Consider the following 24,672-nt stretch of genomic DNA (forward strand, 5'->3'; position numbering starts at 1 on the left):
GTCAGACTGACTTTTTCCCATAGGAAATTCCGACCGTATGTATGCCCCATCGGAGAAATTCCATCGGAAATTCAGATGAATTCCATCAGCCTTTAAATATAGAACATGTTCTATTTTACTCCGCTGGAACTCTGTCGGAATTACGATGTGCTTTTGGCCGGGCAAAAGCCTAATCGTGTGTACGCGGCATTACGGATCTACTTTTACTACCAAAAGTATTTTTACCTGGGCCCATTACCTGGTCAATGTGTAAAATTAGTAACCTGATATTTTTCAACAAGTAAAGTGCAAGAAAGCAAGTATAAAATGACTTCAAAGATCTTCAAGCCTAAATTTACTCCTAACAAATTATTTGTGTGCTTCTGCGTGACACGTACACAATGTACGCATGTTTGTACCACACGTTGCTTAAAATGCTTAGCCCTTAACATATTTGTTTCAACTGGTTTGCATATAGCTTCGTACTTCAAGAATTTCCTTTTTGTTTTCTTCTTTTAAACAATACATTTAAAAACAAATACAGTATTTTTTGTAAAATAAGGACTATAGTGTGAATAAAACTTGTTAGGGCTAGCTGACTAATTTGGGCAAGACAGTTCTGAGTGGTATGCTACCATCTGAGTTACTGAGCAAATTGGCCCGCAACTTATTGGTCAGACCTGCGACAGGGGGAAGCTTAGAACTAATCCCTGGGAAAGAGCTGATGTGACTGGTAACTTTATTTCCAGTGGAATTGTCCGTTCCCGGCGGCTTAGAAAATCGCCTGCATATCCACTGGTGCCTTAGCGCCTGAGTTGGGGTCATGCGTGCAGATGGATCCCAATTCAAACAACCTTTTAGGAAGTCGATGAAAACAGCATCTTCACAGCCCTTTAAAGCAACCACCCAGTCCTTGCTACCAGGAGCACCACGCATCTTGCCCCTTCGTGACCTGCTTCCATTTAGGACAACAGATCCATTAGGTAGTGTAGTGGTTGTGCAGTAGCGAGGATAGCCCTTTGAACTGACAAAGTTCTTTGATCTTTTTGCTTGATCTAAAAGCTTTGTAGGAGGAGTTCCCAGAAGTTCCATCATGCATGCCAACTGATCTCCTTCATCTTCTCCTGGAAATAGAGGGTAGCCAGTCAATAGCTCAACTAAAATGCAGCCAAAGCTCCACATGTCAATTGGCATTCCATAACGACTTCCCAAGATGACTTCAGGTGCACGATAGAAACGAGACTGTATATATGTGTAGACCCTCTGGTGCTCAAAGCAGCTGGATCCAAAGTCTATTACCTTAATTCCACTGCGTCCTTGTTGCTTTAACAATATATTTTCTGGTTTAAGGTCACAGTGGATAATGTTATGCCTGTGTAGTGCTTCCAAGCATTGCAAGATTGAATGAGCAAACTTACGGACTAGCTGCAAACTGAAACCTTGGAATTTGTTTCTCTTAATTAGTTCGTACAAATTTATGCTCAGCAACTCAAAAGTCATGCATATGTGATTACGGAACGTAAAACTCTCCAGCATATGGATAACATTCATGCTCCCAGTTTTATCTTGCTTTTTCAGATGTTCCAGGATGCGGATTTCTTCTGCTGCCTGGCGATGGAATCTCTTTTCATTACGAACAATCTTCAGTGCAAAATGTTGATGAAGTTTGTGGTCATAAACTTTTGCCACCTGGCCAAAGCTACCTTTTCCAATGACTTTTATCACTTCATAGCGGTAAGCAAGGTGATCATGAGGGACTAAAATATATCCTCCTTGGTCATCATCATACCCTCCATTATTTGTACCCCCAACAATGCCTTGTCTCTTTTTTGCATTTGGACCCACAAAGTAAATCTCATGAAAATTGCTGATCTCTTGCAGTTCGTAAGATGTCAGTTGAGGTTTGTGTAGCTTCAGCACTTGGTCAGGGGTTAGATAGGTGGCCTTTCCAGACTTGACAGATCCATCACTAGATTTTGAGTTTCCTGAGCTGTCCGAACTCTTCTCTTTGGTCAGTACTGGCAATACCCGGTCATTCCCAGGGATTTTGGCACCAACTCTATGGTTTCCAGAGTTCTCAAATAATTGCTGAACTTTTACCTGTTGGTGATCCTTCATTGTGAATTTATTTCCACTTATCTATAAAAACAAACAAAAAGAGAGTAAACTTGGTAAACTGCATAAAAACGTTTGTTAACCCAACACTTCATTATTGATATGTGCCTGCTGTACCATGTACTTTTACGAGAAAGTATCCCGTTCCCTTTATATTGCTTCCTTCATGTGAAATCCCTGGGGTTCCTGCCAGTCCCCTTGCTTTCCTAATAAAAACTGACCACACTAAAAAGAGCACACCATGGTCAGTTCTCTAGCTATGCTGGGAACTCAGTGTACTCGCCTCCAATCAGACTTGTCCTGACTCACCCCTGCTTCTCCTCCCCCAGCTCTTATGCAGCTGAGAACAAAGGGAATATGATCACTAAAAAATAAAAAACACTAAATAAATAAGTATTCATAATGTATTTTAATATCCATACAAAAAATGTTTCGTCTTTTATTTCTATTTTTAACTGAATTTGTTGTTTTATAGCTGTGACAGCTGATCACATGGTAATGGGTCGGGATCTGTGATCAGCTGAGTCTCATTGACTCGCTGATCACCGAGCATGCCACTCGAGAATTGGAGGTCATCTATGAACGCACTCCTGGCAAATTAGGTCCACGCTATAGGCATCCTTTGGCTATATCGCGGATCTGAAGTAGCTAAACAAAGAGTTTACCCTTTTCATCTGCAATTGGTTTATGTACTGTACATTGCCCAGTAACGATGCCCCTTACCTGAGATAGCTTAATAAAACACCTTCTCTTTGAGAGCAAGCAGCCAAAAGCGTGGTTGCTCACCAGCAACTGCAGCTGTCACTGACTGCAGGGGTCCCTGCTGTTAATTAGAAACAGACACACTGCCATTACTAAAATTGACCTGACCGTTACTGCATTAATGACATTATATATAATCTCATTAGTTAATGCCTTTTGGGCCTTAGGTTACAAAAAAAGCAATTTTTCAAGACAAGAAAAATACATTTTCACATAAGAAAATACAATTGGGTAATGCTTACAGGTGCAGGTGTCCTATTGATTAGTTCAAAGCGTGGTTTATAAAAGTTAGATAACATTATTAGAGGTCAGTATTTAGGAGTTAAGCTGGTCTGAATATAGCAATCTAATTTGGCAGGACAGGTCGTTTGAGAATTACCTAGGCCTTAACTTATGCAAGAGGAAAGAAACATTTTGAAACTCAGATTCTAAACAGGATAAACACTTTTTTTTTTTTAGAAAAGTTTAGTTGGGTCACTTCTGTCATGAAGGGAGAGGGTATAATATCAGGTAAAGATAAATTTTGTCACAAATCATATAGTTTGTTCAAAGGCTAACTCCAGCTTCAGCAACATGCATTATTCAGGATGAAACATTGCCAAGCAACCCCCTACACCCCAAGTGCAGCTCCCCGCAACAGCTTTTTCCCTCCTCAGGCCCACCCGAGGCCTCAAAACCACCTCGTCTTTATGAAGAACAAAGACGGGTTCTTTTTGGGATAAAGCTGCCAGTTCTGAGACTCATCTCGCACATTAGCCACAAGAAAACACCTTACACACAAGCTCATCTATGGGAAAATCCCAAATACTCTCCCCCTTGTTTGTGTCTTATGCCGCGTACACACGGTCGTTTTTTGTCTTGTAAAAAAACGTTGTTTTTTCTCATGAAAAACGTTGCCTACACACACCATCGTTTTTTCAAAATGCTCTAGCAAAGTGCGGTTACGTTCAGCACGTACGACGGCACTCTGTTCCATTCAAGCTCGCGTCATAACGTCGTTTTACCCATACACTATCATTTTAAATGACACAAAAAACGACATTTTGAAAAACAACATAAAAAACTGAAGCATGTTCGAATTTTTTTTCAGAAGACATAAAATGACGTTTTGCCCACAAACGCTTATTTTAACCACTTGCCGCCCGCCAATGACAAATTGACGTCGGCAAAGTGGTTGTAGAATCCTGACTGGACGTCATATGACGTCCTCAGGATTCTGAGCCGCTGCGCGCCCCCGGGGGCGCGCATCGCGGCGATCGTTGTTGCAGCGTGTCAGTCTGACACCCCGCAACACCGATCTCGGTAAAGAGTCTCTCACGGAGACTCTTTACCACGTGATCAGCCGTGTCCAATCACGGCTGATCACGATGTTAACAGGAAGAGCCGTTGATGGCTCTTCCTCACTCGCGTCTGACAGACGCGAGTAGAGGAGAGCCGATCGGCGGCTCTCCTGACAGGGGGGGTTCGCGCTGATTGTTTATCAGTGCAGCCCCCCCTCGGATCGCCACACTGGACCACCAGGGAAGCCCACCCTGGACCACCAGGGAAGCGGAAAAAAAAAAAAAAAAAAAAAAAAGTCTGGGGAAAAAAAAGCAATAAAAAAGATGCCAATCAGTGCCCACAAATGGGCACTGACTGGCAACATGTGTAAATCAGTCCCGCCCCCACAGTGTCCATCAGTCCCGCCCCCACAGTGTCCATCAGTGCCACACCACAGTGTCCATCAGTGCCACCCCACAGTGTCCATCAGTGCCACCCCACAGTGCCCATCCGTGCCCAGTGCCCACCTATCAGTGCCCATCTGTGCCACCCATAATTATCCATCAGTGCCGCCCATGAGTGCCCATCTGTGCCGCCCATGAGTGCCCATCCGTGCCGCCTATGTGTGCCCATCCGTGCCGCCTATGTGTGCCCATCCATGCCGCCTATGTGTGCCCATCCGTGCCGCCTATGTGTGCCCATCCGTGCCGCCTATGTGTGCCCATCCGTGCTGCCAATCAGTGCCACCTCATCTGTGCCCATCAGTACTACCTCATCGATGTCCATCAGTGCCATCTCATCGGTGCCCATCAGTGCCGCCATATCAGTGTCCGTAATTGAAAGAGAAATCTTACTTACAAAAAAATTAACAGAAAAAAATAAAAACGTAATTTTTTTTCAAAATGTTCAGTCTTTTTTAGTTGTTGCGCAAAAAAAAAAAAAAAAAAAAAAAAAAAAAAAAAAAAAATCGCAGAGGTGATCAAATACCACCAAAAGAAAGCTCTATTTGTGGGGAAAAAGGACGCAAATTTTGTTTGGGTACAGTGTTGTATGACCGCGCAATTGCCATTCAAAGTGCGACAGTGCTGAAAATTGGCTTGGGCAGGAAGGTGCGTACGTGCCTGGTATGGAAGTGGTTAAATGACGTTTTTATTCTCATCACAAAAAACGACCGTGTGTACGCGGCATTATGGTGTGAAGATTGGGACTGTAAAAGGATCATTTTTTTTTTTTATTATTTTAACTGTGGGGGACGAAGCTTTTCCCCCCTTATTCTTTTGTGGCACACTTCTCCCCCTCTTCCTTTTTTTTTTTTTTTATCTCCTTTTTGTTCTAGACGGCCGGCCTGGAGGATGGTAGAGGAGAGGAAAAAGGGACTGAGACAAATGTATATCCTGCAAAAATGTGAGCCAGGCAGCGGCTGCCAGATTAAAGAATTTTCACACACGCAGGGACAGACCCCCCCAAAAAGTAGCCAACAAAGCCAACACTCCAGTTTGTTGTTCAAACCACAGTCTGGGACTAATGTGACAAGAAAAAGAGTCAGGGACATGGCCAGGCAACCCCTGTGAAGGGGGTGAATGTCTCCATAGGAAATCCACTGGGGGAAGGGATGGAGGACGTTCAGAGATGATCAAAGTCACCACCTAGTATGGTAGTCCTGGAGGAAATCAAACCATTGCTAAAGGAAATATTGCAAGCAATTAACTCCTGCAAAACTTCCATAAATGAAATGTTTGATCAGCTTAAAACCGTTGGGGAAGAACTGCACCCAGGGGCGGACTGACCATTCGGTCAGTCGGCAATGCCCGAGGGCCCCGTGGTGGGAGGGCCCGGGCCGGCTCAGTCCGCCCCTGAAGGTGCCCGCAGCAGCTTATACACAAAATATAAAAAAAAAAAAAATGTACCCCCCCCCCCCCCCCCCCAAGGACGCAGTGCCATTGAACCATTGGCTGTGGCTGTATGAGCGGCTCGGGATGGATGGCTCATCAGAGCCGTGAGCCGTGCGGGGATGTTCAGTGACAGGCGTTTTGGCCACCTCTCCCCCTGGGGAATTCAGCTGAGGGGGCGGGGCCACAAGTCACTGCCGTGGGGTACAGTCTGTGAAGGAGCTGGAGGCAGAGAGCACTGCACATAGAGCGGAGTGTGTGTCTTGTGTGCAGCAGCAGGTCAGTGTGATAATGAAAGCACTGCAGTTACTGTGTCTGTGTTGTTAGAAGAGCCATGCTGAGTGTTACTTCCTGGTTCCTTCCTTCTTGCCCTGTGCTGTGTGCCTATTTACCAGGTGACAGGTCAGGTGCTATTCACTAGTGCACACTGATATCTGGTACACTGAATGCCACTTAATGCACTCAGTGTATAGATGTCAGTGTTATATATAGGGAATAGCACTTAGCCCTGGTTCACATTGGAGCAATTTGCCAAATCGCATGGCAATGGCACTACCCGAATCGGTGCGATGCCCCATTTGGGCGCCGCACCGATTCCCAAAAGTAGTTTCTGTACAACTTTTGGTGACTTCTGGGTGCGATTTCCATAGACATCTGTGCAGCAACCCGCACAGATGTCTCTGAAATCGCCCGCCAAACTCGCACTGACATGCGGGTATGAAGTCGTGCGAGTTTAGCTGAACTCGCACGATTTTATTCCCGCTGTCAGTGTGAACCTGGGCTAAGTGAGTGTTATTCCATATACACACACACACACACACACACACACACATTATATATAAAAATCTAATTGAAATGTATACAACGAGTGCTTTTTCCCCCAAGTCTCCTTTCACACTGGGATGTTTTTCATGTGCTTTTGGGCTAAAAATAGCGCCTGTAAAGCACCTGAAAAACGTCTCCCCTGCAGTGTAAATGTGAAAGCCCGAGTACTTTCACACTGAGGCGATGCGCTAGCAGGACGTTAACCAGTTGCTCGCCCCTGGTGCCGACGCACGTGCCTGGCGGCCGCGATCACCGCCGGGCACCCGCGATCGCTCGTTACAGAGCAAGAACCGGGAGCTGTGTGTTTCCTGTCAGGGGGAGAAATGACTGATCGCATGTTCATACAATGTATGAACAGCGATTTGTCATTTCCCCTAGTAAGTCCCACCCCCCTTCAGTTAGAACACACTTTAGGGAACATAATTAACCCCTTCCTCGCCCTCTAGTGTTAACCCCTTCCCTGCCAGTGAAATTTTTACAGTAATCAATGCATTTTTATGGTACGGATCGCTATAAAAATGCCAATGGTCCCAAAAATGTGTCAAAAGTGTCCAAAGTGTCCGCCATAAGGTCGCAGTACCGAAAAAAAAAAAAAAAAAGGAAGAAGAATCGCAGATTCCTGCTATTTCTAGTAAAAAAACAAAAATGGCATAAAACTATGCCCTATTTTGTAGAAGCTATAACTTTTGCGCAAACCAATCAATGAACGCTTGAGATTTTTTTTTTACGAAAAATATGTAGAAGAATACGTATCTCCCTAAACTGAGGGAAAAAAAAAATTTATATATTTTTGGGGATATTTATTATAGTAAAAAGTAAAAAAATATTAGTTTTCTTTCAAAATGTTGCTTTATTTTTGTTTATAGCAAAAAAACGCAGAGGTGATCAAATACCACCAAAAGAAAGCTCTATTTGTGGGAAAAAAAGGACTCCAAATTTGTTTGGGAGCCACGTCGCACGACCGCGCATTTGTTAGTTAAAGCGACGCAGTGCCGAATCGCAAAAAGTGGCCTGGTCATTGACCAGCAAAATGGTCCAGGGCTGAAGTGGTTAAAAAATGTCCTGCAAGCAGCATCTTTGGAGCGGTGTACACACCGCTCCTGCCCATTGAAATGCAGCGGCGCTTTGCGGGTTGTTTTATCCCTTTTTCGGACACTAGCAGGGGGTTAAAAAAGCTCCACTGGCGACTGAATACCTCCACAAAAATTACGGTAAAGCGCCACTAAAAATATCGGCACTTTACCGCCAACGCCGCCCCAGTGTGGAAGTGGCCTAACACGGTCATCTGTACACCAAGAATGCGCCTTACACTGGTGATCAGTGGGAAGAATGTTCCTTACATTGGTGATCAGTGGGAAGAATGTTCCTTACACTGGTGATCAGTGGGAAGAATGTTCCTTACACTGGTGATCAGTGGGAAGAATGTTCCTTACACTGGTGATCAGTGGGAAGAATGTCCCTTACACTGGTGATCAGTGGGAAGAATGTTCCTTACACTGGTGATCAGTGGGAAGAATGTTCCTTACACTGGTGATCAGTGGGAAGAATGTTCCTTACACTGGTGATCAGTGGGAAGAATGTTCCTTACACTGGTGATCAGTGGGAAGAATGTTCCTTACACTGGTGATCAGTGGGAAGAATGTTCCTTACATTGGTGATCAGTGAGAAGAATGTTCCTTACATTGGTGATCAGTGAGAAGAATGTTTTAATTCCTATAATAAACATTTATTTTAAACATTGTGTAGAGAAATTCTTTGAACGCATGCAATGTGGGCAGTGCAATATGTAGGTGGGACTTTGTGTGGATGTAGCTTTAATGTGGGAGCGGGGACACATGGACAGAGACACAGGGGGCCCCATGATCTCCTTTTGCCCGGGGGCCCCATGAGCTGTCAGTCCGCCCCTGACTGCACCTCGTTGGGCATGATATGCAAAAAGTGCATGAGAGGACCACCGCTCTCGAGGGAAGGGTCAGTTTAATAGAGGATGATCTGAACCCTTTGAAAACGGGAGATGAGAACTATAAAGGAACAAATGGCTAATTATCAGATAAAAAAATTGATGAAATGGAGAACAGGATGCGAAGGAAGAATGTAAGGATAGTGGGGCTCCCCGAACGTAGTGAGGGGTCAGATCTCATTGCATGTTTTAGAAAAATGGTTCAAAGACTTTATTTGGAGAACAGTCCAAGATCTCTCCTGGTAAAAATACTTTATTACAGGGACAAAGTGACTATATTAAATAAAGCCAGAGAAATGGGTAATATCTTGTACAATGGTAATAGGGTCTCCATGTACCCTGACCTACAAAAACAGAGGGCAAAATTTTGGAGAAGTCAAACAAACTGCAACAATTAAAATTTAACTATGCATTGTTATTAGGGCTGCAACTAACGATTATTTTCATAATCGATTAATTGGCCGATAATTGTTTCGATTAATTGGATAAAAAAAAGAAATTAGCATTTTTTTGGGCCAATTTGTTGTTGGGCAGATTACAAAACACAAATTGCCGCAAAAACACATTACATGCTTTTCTGCAGCTTCTCCATTGAAGTATATTGAACCAAAAAAAAAAAAACAATCGCACCATTTTGCGTTAAAAAGTCCTTGCCCTTTCCAAATACGCAGCAACTGAAAAAAAATCATGGATGTGAACGTGTCCCATAGGAAAACATGTAAATGAACTGTAGTGTGTTTCTGCAAAAAGCACCAAAAAACACAGAGGTGTGACCCGGGCCTGAGATGTTTAGTAACATAATGGGATTAAAAAAACAAAAATAAGTACAAAAAGAGCAAATAATCGCTACTGTAAGGGGTTCATTTGTTTACTGTGGGACAGTGAAAGTAATATTTACAATAGCAATTTGCTTTTTTTGTACTATAAAGGGCTAAGTTCAGTTTTTTTAACCCCATTATGTTACTGGCCGATTAATCGATTATGAAAATTGTAATCGATTCATTTAATAATCGATTAGTTGTCGATTAATCGATTAGTTGTTTCGGCCCTAACTGTTATACCCAGCTAGATTGCGGATACATGCTATGGGGGAGACTGCGTTTTTCGATACACCAGAGGGAGTGGGAGGACAGGATAGCAACCTATAATAGGAGACTGTAGACATACTACTCTTGAACTCTATTAATAATATGATTTAGTTGGTGGTACATATTAGTACACTGTTGTATAACTAGGGGGAGAGAGGAGAGGGGGCGGGGGGTGGATAGGTGGGAGGGATCAATGGGCAATTTACACCTGGTTATTAAGGGGTATTGCGAAGAGTTTTCTCCATATCCGTTTTTTGCGGTTTGTTTTTATAGATGTTGGTTGCAAGGGGCTCAGAGGGGTGGGAAGCATGTAAGAAAACAAGTTTAAAGGATGTCAGTAACACCTAAAAATGATATGAATATGCAACGATCACATTAGGACGCCCCCAAATAGGCCTAGCCAGCAGGTGAGAGGGATGTATGGGAGCACGAGATGGAATAAGTGGTATGTTTGGTGCACAAGATTGTTTGAAACCAATTACAGTTAGAAAAAGTTGACACAATAAAGTCACATAAATGGAAAAGGGTATTGGTCACATGGCTCACAGAAAACTAAATTTTGATGGTTAAAAGCACCCAGATAAAAAAATTAATTTTGTGTTCTTGGAATGATCCGGGCAATCAGAGACCCAGTGAAAAAAGCAGCAGTTATCCTGATTGCTAAAACATATGAGGCAGCTATCCTTTGTCTACAGGAGACACGCCTCACCAAAACCTCTATCCCTCAATTGAGGTGGCGGGACTATGGTATACAATTCCATTCAGTTCACACCTCCTACTCTAGAGGGGTGAGCATTTTTATTAGATCCGGGGTGGTTTTTACTTGTCTACAGTCTAAGGTAGACGAATTAGGGCGATACACATTTTCCTATTTTGCAAGATCGAAAACAGAGCTTGCGTATTGGCAAATGTATACCTCCCTCCCCCATTTGATGTTTCCATTCTTTGCAGGCTTACAGTTTGTCCTGGATAAAAAAGATAAACTGGGCAAAATCCAGTTTTCTACCAGTAGACCCTTTGGGAGGCCCCCTGCCCAAGAAAGTGGCCCAGATCCAAGTGGTGAACAAATTTAAATTCCCAGGCATAAATATCTCTAGAGACCCCCAACATTACACTGCAGACAATATTGACCTGTTACTGGCCAAATTTAGGGGAAAAATAAAAGTGTGAAAAAACGCCTGCCAATATCTGTGGCAGGTCGCTGTAATTTAATTTAAATGATTTGGATGCCGCAGCTCCTCTATGCATTACATAATTCCCCAATCTGGCTGTATAAAAAGTGGTTTCAAAAGGATAGATACTGTGTTTAGGGAAATGATTTGGAAGGGCGGTCCTGCAAGAAGTTGAATCCCTTGTGGCAAGATCCTTTTCTACAGAACTCCCCACTCTGAATTAAATGGTGAGAGTATGGGACACAGTGAAAGTAATATTGAAGTATAGAGGCCTCACAGAGTATACCCCCCCCCCCCCGCTGAATAATAATAATAATAGCATATGATGTTGCCGGTAAAAAAAAAAAAATATGCATTTTTTTTATACTGGAGCCTGCAAAGTAGGGTTGTCCCGATACTTTTTTTCAAGTACTCGCCGATACCGATTCTTTTTTTTTTTTTTGTCATGTGTCATTATTTTTTTTACAATTTATTTTTTTCACAATTTTTGGTTGATTTTTTTTACAATGCTTCCTTGGGGGGGGGGGGGGGGGTGTGTCAGTGTGTTTTTTATTTTAATATGTATTATTATTTATTGCTAATTTTTTTTCTTAGCCCTGTTGGGGGGCTTTGGTGAGATATCAGTTGTCTTAATAGACCTCTGACATCTCCCCTTTGAGACAGAGAAAGGGACCAAGGACACAGATTCCCCAGTCCCTTTCTCAGCTGCACTGGAAATGAATGGACAGGAGACAGAAGCTCCTCTCCATTCATAAACTGAAGCATCGTAAACAAAGTTTACAATGCTCAGTTATATGAATGAACAGAGTCAGTGATCACTAACTCTGTTCATTCGGATAAGGTAGGAGCCAGATTTAGCGGCTTCTACCTCTGCTCTCCATCCTGACAGAGGGGGAGAGCAGCAGCATGGAGAATGGACACAGGGTACGGAGGGGGGAGAGCAGCGGCACAGAGAATGGACACAGGGCACGGAGGAGGGAGAGCAGCGCCACGGAGAATGGACACAGGGCACGGAGGGGGGAGAGCAGCGGCACAGAGAATGGACACAGGGCACGGAGGGGGGAGAGAAGCGGCACAGAGAATGGACACAGGGCACGAAGGGGGGAGAGCAGCGGCACGGAGAATGGACACAGGGCACGGAGGGGGAAGAGCAGCGGCACGGAGGGGGGGACACAGGAGCATGGAGGGAGAGAGCAGAACAGATGGGGGAACTGGAGGAGGATACAGGGAAAGTCAGGTATCGGTAAAGTATCGGAGCATTTTCCCAGAGTACAAGTACTTGGGGAAATGCTTGCCATCGGTCCCGATACTAGTATCGGTATCGGGACAACCCTACTGCAAAGCATTAAATTATGGGTGCAATGTCAGGTTCCTGCACACACAAACTTCAAAACGGACAGTTACTGCGCTGCAGTGTGAGAGTGAACTACCAGGGTGCGGATTAGTGCGCTCACAGTTTAGTACTTGTAGTTTATTCATTCACAGATCTTGGAGACCCGCAGAGTTGCACAGATTCAAAATCTAACAGTGGGGAGAAGAATTTCCACCCACTGTTGTAGGGAAAGGGGGGGGGGGGGGGAGGGGGTGCTGATCATGTTAAATGTAACACCCTAAATACAGGTGTAACAAGTTCAGGTGAACTTAGCCTTTAAGCAACAATATAAACAAATCAGATCATGATGACAGGACAGTAAGGATAAAAGAATAGTGGAAGAGTGACATGCTACTTACAACAAGTCCACCAATAGAAGGTAAAGTGGAGGGACTCTCTTTTCCTGCTGCAGCATCCTGTGCTAGCTCATGGTCGACCCTCATATAGGAATCATACAATCCATCTCCATATCGTACTGCAAGAAACAAAACCATACAGTTATCTCCTTTACAGATTTTGAACTATGTAACCCCCCCCCCTCCCCCCGATCTTCTGAAACACCATGAGCACAAGACACTGCCATCAAGTTCATAGTCTCACAAACCCTAAAACCAATCTTATAATACAAATCTAATAACAGAACTGGAATTTGCATGCATCTGCACATACTATGTCAAAAAGTCAGTTGTCAAGATGTTACTTTAAAATGTACTGGGTTCCAGCAGCAGTACGGGCCTTCTTGTCTGTTGCCAGAACTAAAATCGAGTTGCTCATTTTATCAATGGACACAAAAGTGCCTCTAAATGGCTAGGGTGGAGGAGATCGTAATGTCTTCTGCCGGCTTCTTCACATCAAGCACATGTCGCACTCTCAGCCATTCAGAGAAAGCCATATATACTGATAAAATACAAGGCTTCCTGTGAATGGATAAGCAGCGCTCAGCCTGACACAATCTTGTTTTGGCACAGATCAGGGTATGTCCGGGTATGGCTTTCCGTGGCAGAGCCGAGGATCAGCCAATCATGAGAGTTGCAATATGAGCTCTTTCTGGCTTTGTAGCAGCTGAAGAAACCTACTAAAAAAAAACCCTAGGCATGCTGGGAGTAGGAGGCCATTACAGCTATGTTTTGGCAATGTCCAATCTCCTGAAGACAACAGTATAACCCAATGTGCGTGACTGCCCTCATCCTGTAATGTGCCTGCCCCATCCCTGAGGGAGTAATAGGCCGCTTAAGAGCTTTCCCTCCCACTGGACCCATTTCCTTTGTACTCATTGCCACACTTTGCCTGTTTTTCTATAAAAAGATTGAACAATGACTGTATAGACATAGGCAAGATTGGTACAAGTATAAAGTGACAGTCATCCCTTCCCAGTTCCACCCTCCATCTGTGAGGCCCATCCCAGCTCCCCCAACACAAGCCTACCACTCACATACATCCCTCACTGGCTTTCTAACCTAGAGCCCCACTAACATAAGGTGACCAGATTTTTAAAATGAAATCCGGGAACATTTTTTTTTTATTGGCAAATGGTAAACTATTTTATAAGCATATTTTCCTGAAATTATATATGCAGTGTATGTGGTATGTGTTTATGAAGAAAAAAAAAAAATGAATAATAAAAATGCATTTTGGAGTAAAAAATCTATCTAAAGATAGCTTTCCATTTAGGCTACATTAAAGCGGTTCTCCACCCTAAAGTGGAGTCCGGCTGATCGGAACCCTCCCCCCTCCGGTGTCACATTTGACACCTTTCAGGGGGAGGGGGGTGCAGATACCTGTCTAAAGACAGGTATTTGCACCCACTTCCGGCCAGACGCTACGGGCAAAAGACGGGCATTCCGTCACATCCCGTCTGTCGCCCGTTGTGTGCTGGGAACACTAGGCTCCCAGCACACAGCGGGAGCCAATCGGCTGGCGCGGCGCGACTCGCGCATGCGCCGTAGGGAACCGGGCAGTGAAGCCGCAGCGCTTCACTTCCTGGTTCCCTGAGCGTGGATGGCGGGGGGAGCAGCAGAGAGATGAGCGATCGCTCGTGCTCTGCTGCGATCGGCGCTGGACTCCAGGACAGGTAAGTGTCCTAATATTAAAAGTCAGCAGCTGCAGTATTTGTAGCTGCTGGCTTTTAATATTATTTTCCCGTGGCACATCCGCTTTAATAACGTTGTTTATTCATCATGAAATGGAGCTTAGTTATGCTGCATGAGGCTGTATATTCTGGAATACATCTTTGGTAAACTCATTCAATAAAACCAAAGCACTGCAAGCTGAGAGAACATGCACTGCATTAATGCATTCACACAATTTCATACTTCAAAATGTATGAATGAATCGGTTCCGATGTCGCCGTTTTACTAACCTGACCGATTATTCTTCTAAATAGGAAACCTTCATTTTGTTTGCAAATATTAAAGATTCTACCAGCAAGAATAAGTCCTTACAAGAGGACCAGTCATTTCAGATCCATCATGGCAGCGGGTATCCACTCACCTGCTGCCGCATCATCAGCCATCCCATTAAAGTGAATGGGACTGGTCGGTGAGTCAATAGCGGGTCAGATAACAGTTGCTCTTTAAAAATTATGATTTAAATCAAGCCTTTTTACTAGCGATTTAAATCAAATCCACCCTGCGACAATCATACCCTTCAAACTCTTCTTCTGCACATATTGCTTACGGTTATACCCTCCTTACACCTCTTCTGTACTGTATATACTGTTCACTCTCATACCCCTCCACACTCCTCACTAGAATACTGCCCACTGTCATACCTTGTGCACCAGTCTTCCATATTTATAGGTCACTGTCATACCTTGTGCACTCCTCTCCCACACATGCTGCCCACTGTCATACCTTGTGCACCCCTCTCCTGTCCATACTGCCCGCTGTCATACCTTGTGCACCCCTTTCCCGCATATACTGCCTGCTGTCATACCTTGTGCACCAGTCTTCCATATTTATAGGTCACTGTCATACCTTGTGCACGCCTCTCCCACACATACTGCCTGCTGTCATACCTTGCGCACTCATCTCCTGCCCACTGTCATACCTTGAGCACCCCTTTCCAGCATATACTGCCTGCTGTCATACCTTGTGCACCCCGTTCCTGCATATACTGCCTGCTGTCATACCTTGTGCACCCCGTTCCCGCATATACTGCCTGTTGTCATACCTTGTGCACCCCGTTCCTGCATATACTGCCTGCTGTCATACCTTGTGCACCCCGTTCCCGCATATACTGCCTGTTATCATACCTTGTGCACCCCGTTCCTGCATATACTGCCTGCTGTCATACCTTGTGCACCCCTTTCCCGCATATACTGCCTGCTGTCATACCTTGTGCACCAGTCTTTCACATTTATAGGTCACTGTCATACCTTGTGCACGCCTCTCCCACACATACTGCCTGCTGTCATACCTTGTGCACGCCTCTCCCACACATACTGCCTGCTGTCATACCTTGTGCACGCCTCTCCCACACATACTGCCTGCTGTCATACCTTTTTTTGTTAAAGTTTAAAAAGAATATTGTTTAAATTTATTGCCATCACAAGGGGACAAACAAGAAACTTTGTGTTAGATAAAGAGTAGCGGTCACTTGCCCAAAGCCAATAGATCCCTCATGTCTCCCCTGTCCTTCAAAGCAGCTAATCAAACACACATTGTGTTTGGTCAGCTGCACCCAGCTTTATTTGTCACAGAGGAGATGGTGGAACAGATGTTCCTCCATCTCCTCTGCAGGAAGCTGTCCTGACTGTTTAACGTGATCCCAAGTTACCTGAAGGAACGGGTCCGTTGTAGCACTGTAAAAGTGATCAGCTGTAAACCAGCCAGATGTTTTTTACATAACAGCCGATTGCTGGCTGAAAAACACAGGACCAAGATCATGGTTGCAGCCGAAGCCACAATTCTGGTATTAACTAGCTGCCAACGGGCAGTTTATACATTTCCCTCGGGTGGTAAGCAGTTGCCATGTATATGGTTTCCTGTTTCAGGGTGGTTTATTTCCCCTACAGCATCCTATGGAGCCATCCCAGCATGCAGAGACTGTAGTTGGGTCTATCAATAATATATGCATCAAGAGAAGAACACCGCTATGTAGCCTTCATTCTCCAAGCTAGCAGACTGACTGCAGACTGTACTGTCCACTGTTATCTCTTTCCTATGAGGACCAGAAGTTCAGGGAAGTAGCACTGAGATAGCAAGCACCAGCAACATTAAAAGTGGTGAACTGCAAATGCTGAGGTAACAACATTTTCTGGTGAATGTTTTCATTATTGTGCTCAATGTATTATGCTAACAAAATGCTGAGGGTTTAATAATACTTTAAAAAGGTACTTAACTGCTGCTTGGGTTTCCCCCCCCCCTTTACCTGCAAGGCAAATGCATTATGTGCCTAGCCTAGCATAGTATGTGAAATTTACCTGAAAACAAAGCCTTCCAGCGATGCAATCGCTGGAGACAGCTTCCGTCCTCAGCCGTCTTGCTTCCGGGTTTGCGGACTCCAGCTCGGTTATTGGCCAGAGCCACGATGACATCACCTCCCGCGCATGCACGGCACGGGGCTCTGAAGAAACAGGAGGCTGTTCCTTCATAGTGCATGTGCCAGTGATCTTGCTGGCTGCATGTATGGTAAATACCTCCTGAACGGTGCACGTTTGTGAGATATTCACACTACCTATATGTAAGCCTTATTATAGGTTTACCTATAGGTAAAATTCAATGATGAAAGTTTACTTCCACTTTAAGCATTTTCGTGCAGCACAAGCAAGATGCTTGCTGGATTTCTGACAATACCAACAGGTATTTCTTTGCCCTTTTTAAACAGATATCAAAATTGTATATTTTTAAACTTTTGCCCTTGTTTTATCTTTGGATAGTGAAACATTTTTTATTTCTGCCAGTAAATACCTTATACAGCCCAATTCCTGTTTCTTGCCTGGTCATTAGCCTAGGCTCTCTCTCTCACTCTTGTGAGAGTTTGCCAGGAAGGGAGGGGGGTGAGTCATAAGAGGGCCAATGAAAGCTGCCGAGCTGGGAGGTGTGTGTCTGTGTAAATCCAGGAAGCGAACAGGCAACAGCTTCAGCTGCCCACAGTTAAAATGGATGCAGCCAGACTCAGTGGAAGGAGATTTTGGCAGTATATTTTGCAAGTACAGAATCTCAGTATATATAAAATTATATGCAAGGTGGTTGGAGGGAAGCTTCAAAATGGCAAATGTTTTTATTACAAATTATGTGAGCAGACTACAGTTCCTCTTTTTTACAGCTGCTGTTTTTGGCTTTAGATGTTCTTTTTTCTACAGCCAGTGTCCCGTGTTCATGCACACAGGGCTTTTATCAGCATTATTTGTCTGGGGCGTTTTCTCCCCCCAGATCTAGTGGGTTTGAAGAAGAGTTTTTCAGCTGTAAAAAAACACTGAAAAAGCAGCTTTTTTACCACAGCATTCTACAGCTGAATCTACCGACATCCAGTGTGCATGAGGCCTAAAGCTTTCATAAAGACCAGGATGTCTGGGGAAAAAACATGACATGTTTGATAATTTTAGAAATGTACCGTATTTTCCGGCGTATAAGACGACTTTCTGGATGCAAAAACATGCATCCAAAGTCGGGGGTCGTCTTATACGCCGGGTCCGGTCTCCGTGCTGCGAGCGTCAATGATTTAACCAGTTAAGCCCCGGACCAATATGCAGCCTAAAGACCCAAGGTGTTTTTACAGTTCGGGACTGCGTCGCTTTAACAGACAATTGCGCGGTCGTGCGACGTGGCTCCCAAACAAAATTGGCGTCCTTTTCCCCCCCACAAATAGAGCTTTCTTTTGGTGGTATTTGATCACATCTGCGGTTTTTAGTTTTTGCGCTATAAACAAAAATAGAGCGACAATTTTGAAAAAAATTCAATATTTTTTACTTTTTGCTGTAATAAATATCCCCCAAAAACATATATAAAAACATTTTTTTTCCTCAGTTTAGGCCGATACGTATTCTTCTACCTATTTTTAGTAAAAAAAAAAAATCGCAATAAGCGTTTATCGATTGGTTTGCGCAAAATTTATAGTGTTTACAAAATAGGGGATAGTTTTATTGCATTTTTATTAATTTTTTTTTTTTTACTACTAATGGCGGCGATCAGCGATTTTTTTCGTGACTGCGACATTATGGCGGACACTTCGGACAATTTTGACACATTTTTGGGACCATTGTCATTTTCACAGCAAAAAATGCATTTAAATTGCATTCTTTATTGTGAAAATGACAGTTGCAGTTTGGGAGTTAACCACAGGTGGCGCTGTAGGAGTTAGGGTGCACCTAGTGTGTGTTTACAACTGTTTGGGGGTGTGGCTGTAGGAATGACATCATCGATCGTGTCTTCCCTATAAAGGGAATGACGCGATCGATGCGCCGCCATAGTGAAGGACGGGGAAGCCGTGTTTACACACGGCTCTCCCCGTTCTTCAGCTCCGGGGAGCGATCGCGACGGAGCGGCTATAAACAAATAGCCGCGCCGTGGTCCCGGATCGCTCCCCGAGCGGACCCGACCTCCGCATGTAGCGGGGGGGGCCCGATCGGACCCCCCACCCGCTAATAGGCGAGGACGTACGTGTACGCCCATGTGCCTGTACGTGCCATATTGTGGACGTATATGTACATGCGGGGGCCGGGAACTGGTTAAAAGACGCTCCTTCTCCTCAGAGTGTTCTGTGATAGGCGGAACACAAATTTTCCCAGCAGCGCCTCTGTTCTGTGTTCCTCCTATCACAGACGCCTTCTCATCCTCGGACGAGATGAGAAGACGTCCGTGATAGGCGGAACACAGAACAGAGGCGCTGCTGGGAACATTTGTGTTTCGCCTATCACAGAACAGTCTGAGGAGAAGGCGCGGCTTTCAAATCATTGACGCTCGCAGCACGAAGACTGTCACCGCCTGCAAAAAAGTGAGTGTTTGCAGTGATTGCACTGGGGGGCAAGGTCAGGCACAGTGAGGGGCAAGTGATGGCACAGTGAGGGGCAAGTGATGGCACAGTGAGGGGCAAGTGATGGCACAGTGAGGGGCAAGTGATGGCACAGTGAGGGGCAAGTGATGGCACAGTGAGATTTGAAAAAGCCTGTTTCTGTCAGCGGTTCTGGCTCCCCCTCAGCTTCCAGAAAGACAGTAAGAAGGGGGTAGTCTTATACAGTGAGTATATCCCAAAACCAACATTTTTCCTGGAAAATTAGGGGGTCGTCTTATACGCCGAGTCATCTTATACGCCGGAAAATACGGTACCAAAAATAAAGGATTGCTAAAAGTAGCAGCTGCTAGTTACATCTGTGCCATCAATACAAAAAAAAAAACGATATAATCATAAGAAGCTTAACAATAAGTAGATCTGCCAAAGAAGTTTGTGCTTTTTATATAGTACTTCCTATAATCAGAATACACTTAGACAATTCTAGTCAAATTCATAATTGAACAAATCAACTGGTAAAGAAAGACATAATATTAGACTATGTACACAGTATCAAAAATAAACCGCAAATAAAACAAACATTTCTACAGCCTACTATGCAGGGATTACCTTCCAACCTGATCTTGCTGCACATGTAGCTTACGGACATATTGTGCGGTCACTTATTAATCGCTTTGCTAGTAGCTAAAGGATAAGTGTACTTTTAGTGCTCTTATCTTGAGTGACAACCTCCTCCTGATGCCGAGTATTTGTGCAGATCTTCTTCTACCACGCTTCACATCTTCCAAAGCATGCATCATGGTTTGTGGACGCCATAAATGTGAATTTAGACTTTCAAGCGACTCTGTTGCTGTCTGCAGCAGACGTTAGACCAAGTGAGCGATTCACTGCCCTGGCAGTTCTCCATTGGCGACGGAGGTAGGGGGCAGCGTGGTGTGAGATTTAGTGCAAGCATCACACCCTTTTTTTTTGTTCATTTGAAGTGTACACTACATTGAGGGCAATGTAAATGTTCAAAATGTACACTACATTCATGGCAATGTACTGAAGCGTGATGCGGTGAGCTGCTGTACATTGCAATGCGATTCAGCACAGTACACTTCAATTAGGGTTGCACCGATACCAGCATCAGTGCCGATACCAAGCATTTGCACAAGTAACGGTATATATATATATATATATATATATATATATATAAAAAAGGAGAAAAGAAGTATCGGTACCTGTAAAAAAAAAAAAAAAAAAAAAAAAAAAAAAAAGTGGTATCGGTGAAACCCTAGTTACGATAATATGCAGCATGTCTGCATTTTACTGGAGCCCTAAGCCGAGTTGCAGTGTGAATGGGACACACAGGAAACAATTGTTTAACTAAGCAGAAAACCATCTGTCACCACACATACCGCGAATACATCCTCAGGCCATTGGACACCAGCAAAGCTTTTGAGGACATGTCCCCTAGGTGTCCCGCCTATAAAACCACCTTACTTTGTGACTCAGATTTGTAATAAGCTATACAAGAACACATAGGAGGCACCTTGTATACAGCTCTAGTGCTCTAGCCCAATTGGCTGTGGTTTGACAAACAGAAATGGCAGTAATTGATGGTTGTAGAGCTGGGCCTGTGACAATAAAAAGAGCCTTTAAAGCTTCTAAAACTTTGTCAGCAGAATCTTTGCCTGAAATAAAATCTTCAATAGGTACAGGAAGATGTTTAAGGCTGAAATGATTGGGTCTACAACCTACTTTGATTTATTTTCCTCTGAATAGAGATCGGCAAGGATTCTTGGAGGGGTAGAAGTATTTGCTGGATTGACCTTATTGTCATAGATTGCCCATTCTATTTAGTCATGAACGGGGAATGGTTTTGTAGACTTAGCAGGTCTCTTTACCCAAAGGACATGGAGAGACAGGAAAACCAAGTGTGACAATACAGAGGCTCTAGCACACAGCAAACCAAGCATATCAACATTGGGAAGCATACTGCCTGAAACCATAACATGAAGTGCATTGAAAATGTTTCCATGGCCTCCATTACCAACGCTTACAGTTCCTCTTTATTCCTCTCCATGTCTACCTCCTTCTACAGCAAGCATATCAGGGTCCGCCTCAACTACCGACAACGAGGGTAGAGAATGAGCCTGGGGCTTTGGAACCCTTAACAGAGATGGAGATAGATTTAACACAACATTAGAAAAAGAAGGGAGGGGGGGGGGAAAGAAGGAAAGGGAGGGGGGGAAAAAAGAGAAGAAAAGGGAGGGGGGGGGGAAAAAAGAAGGGAAGGGGGAAAAAAAAAAAAAAAAGAAGGGAAGGGAGGGGGAGGGGGGGGAAGAAGGGAGGGGGAGGGGGGGGAAAGAAGGGAGGGGGGGAAAAGAGAAGGAAAGGGGGAAAAAAAAGAGAAGGAAAGGGAGGGGGGGGAACAGAGAAGGAAAGGGAGGGGGGGAAAAGAGAAGGAAAGGGAGGGGGGGGGGAAAGAGAAGGAAAGGGAGGGGGGGGGAAAAAGAGAAGGAAAGGGAGGGGGGGGAAAAAGAGAAGGAAAGGGAGGGGGGGGGGAAAAGAGAAGGAAAGGGCGGGGGGGGGAAAAGAGAAGGAAAGGGCGGGGGGGGGAAAAGAGAAGGACAGGGGGGGGGGGGGGGGGGAGAGAAGGGAAGGGAGGGGGGGGGAAGAGAAGGGAAGGGAGGGGGGGGGGAGAAGGGAAGGGAGGGGGGGGGGGGAGGAGGGAAGGGGGGGGGGGGGAGGGAAGAAGAGGGGGGGGGGGGGAAAAAAAAGAGAGAGGGGGGGGGGGAAAAAAAAGAGAGAAGGGAGGGGGGAAAAAAAAGAGAGAAGGGAGGGGGGAAAAAAAAAAAGAGAGAAGGGAGGGGGGAAAAAGAGAGAAGGGAGGGGGGAAAAAGAGAGAAGGGAGGGGGGAAAAAGAGAGAAGGGAGGGGGGAAAAAGAGAAGGGAAGGGGGGAAAAGAGAAGGGAAGGGGGGAAAAGAGAAGGGAAGGGAGGGGGGGGGGAAGGGAAGGGGGGGGGGGGGAAGGGGGGGGGGGAAAGAGGGAGGGAAGGGAGGGGGAAGGAGAAGAGAAGGGAAGGTAGGGGGGAAAAAAAAAAAAAAGAAGGGAAGGTAGGGGGGGGGGGGGGGGAAAAAGAAGGGAAGGTAGGGGGGGGGGGGAAAAAAAGAAGGGAAGGTAGGGGGGGGGAAAAAAAAAAGAAGGGAAGGTAGGGGGGAGAAGGGAGGGGGGGGAGAAGGGAAGGGAGGGGGGAGGAAGGGTAGGGGGAAAAAAATAAGGGAAGGTAGGGGGAAAAAGAAGGGAAGGGAAGGTAGGGGGAAAAAAGAAGGGAGGGGAAGGTAGGGGGAAAAAAGAAGGGAGGAGAGGGGAGGAAAAAGAAGGGAGGAGAGGGGGGAAAAATATTCGTTCATTAGCTACAGCAGCTGACGCCATACAACACTTCAGGGTGATTTGGATGAAATGTCCCACCTGTGGGTCTTCCTGCTGATCCTTCTACCACTACATGACATAGTAGTGACGTAGGGATGGAGGAAGCAGAATGGGTAACATTCTATCCAACACAGCGGGTAATTTTGGATGCAGCAACAGCTAAAGTTCACAAAGAGCAAACAGCTAAAACACCACCCACTAGATCGGGGATATGCAATTAGCGGACCTCCAGCTGATGCAGAACTACAAATCCCATGAGGCATAGCAAGGCTCTGACAGCCACGAGCATGACACCCAGAGGCAGAGGCATGATGGGATTTGTAGTTTTGCAACATCTGGAGGTCCGCTAATTGCATATCCCTGCACTAGATCCATAATCATTCCTCATCTTTTAAAAAAGGGTAGGCCTGGTACACACTATGGAGTTTTTTTCATTCAGCTGAGCAGACTGAAAAAAAAAATATAATATAATATATTTTTTTTAAAATAAATAAAACAAGAAGAAGGAAGAAGAGCTCAGAAGGAGGTTGCTGTACAAACGATGCAATTTTATTAAAGCCATTGGCTACAAGCGCTGATCAGATGCCGATCAGCAAATGTTTTTCTGGCATGCCTGTTCGGCCGGCTTCTGCTGTACATATGGGGCGAACGCTGGAATCTGTTGAACCAGCCGATGCAGACTGATATTCATATTCGGCCCCTGTGTACCAAGCATTAGTCTAAAGCTGGCGCTATATATATATATATACACACACACACACACACACACACACACACACACGTTCCCAGAGGAAGCAGTTATATTCTGCGAAATGAGTTGGAGCAGAATATCTGGAATTACGAATATCACCTCACGTTAAGCTGCTCAACAAGATTGGTGTTTTATAACAAAGTGGTTATTGTTGTTTGGGTCTCAGTCCTCTCTCAAACACATACCTAAAAACACCACCTAGCAACAAAACAGGCCCTTTATGTACAAGGGATAGCTATTCTGTGTACTGCAATGGGGACAAGTCCATCTGTCAATGCTAATTATGCCTTTGCATATGTTATGTTCCTCCAGGTGTGTTGTGTGTGAACGGACTAGTATTATTTCATCACACATTACTTACTTTTTAGATTGGGTTTTTTCTTTTTAATGTAACAAGAGGGTTGACAAGTACAGGGAGGGGGGGAAAAAGTATTTGATCCCCTGCCGATTTTGTACATTTGCCCACTGACAAAGAAATGATCAGTCTATAATTTTAAATGGTAGGTTTATTTTAACAGTGAGACAGAATAAGGTAACAATCCAGAAAAATGCATAAAAATAAAAAAAAGGGGATAAATTGATTTGCATTTTAATAAATGAAATAAGTATTTGACCCCTTCTCAAAACATGACTAGGTACTTGGTGGCAAAACCCTTGCTGGCAATCAGAGGTTTCTTGTAGTTGGCTACCAGATTTGCACATATCTCAGGAGGGATTTTGTCCCACTCCTCTTTGCCGATCCTCTCCAAATCATTAAGGTTTCGAGGCTGACGTTTGTAACTCCCTTACGTTTGTAGCTGAGGGAAGGAGGGTCTCATCCAAGATTTGAAGGTACATGGCCCCATCCATCGTCCCTTTGATGCAGTGAAGTTATCCTGTCCCCTTAGCAGAAAAACACCCCCGAAGCATAATTAATGTTTCCACCCAGACGGTGGGGATGGTGTTCTTGGGGTCATAGGCAGCATTCCTCCTCCTCCAAACACAGCAAGTTGAGTTGATGCCAAAGAGCTTGATTTTGGTCTCATCTGACCACAAAACTTTCACCCAGTTCTCCTCTGAATCATTCAGATGTTTATTAGCAAACTTCAGAGGGGCCTGTACATGTGCTTTCTTGAGCAGGGGGGCCTTGC

General features: G+C 44.7%; 1 protein-coding gene across 1 annotated transcript in view; it reads right to left on the minus strand.

Moving 5' to 3' along the window:
- Positions 1-321: 321 nt before the first annotated feature.
- Positions 322-24,672, minus strand: part of DYRK3 (dual specificity tyrosine phosphorylation regulated kinase 3) — a 30,424-nt gene continuing 6,073 nt past the window's right edge. Inside the window, exons 2-3 of the mRNA XM_040337526.1 lie at positions 12,782-12,897; positions 322-2,118 (exon numbers count right to left, since the gene is read on the minus strand). Of these exons, the coding sequence (XP_040193460.1) occupies positions 571-2,118; positions 12,782-12,897 (1,664 nt within the window). The 3' untranslated portion in view covers positions 322-570. The remainder of the gene's footprint in view (positions 2,119-12,781; positions 12,898-24,672) is intronic.

The sequence above is a fragment of the Rana temporaria genome, chromosome 2 (genome assembly GCF_905171775.1).
Source record: "Rana temporaria chromosome 2, aRanTem1.1, whole genome shotgun sequence".
Lineage (NCBI taxonomy): Eukaryota > Metazoa > Chordata > Amphibia > Anura > Ranidae > Rana > Rana temporaria.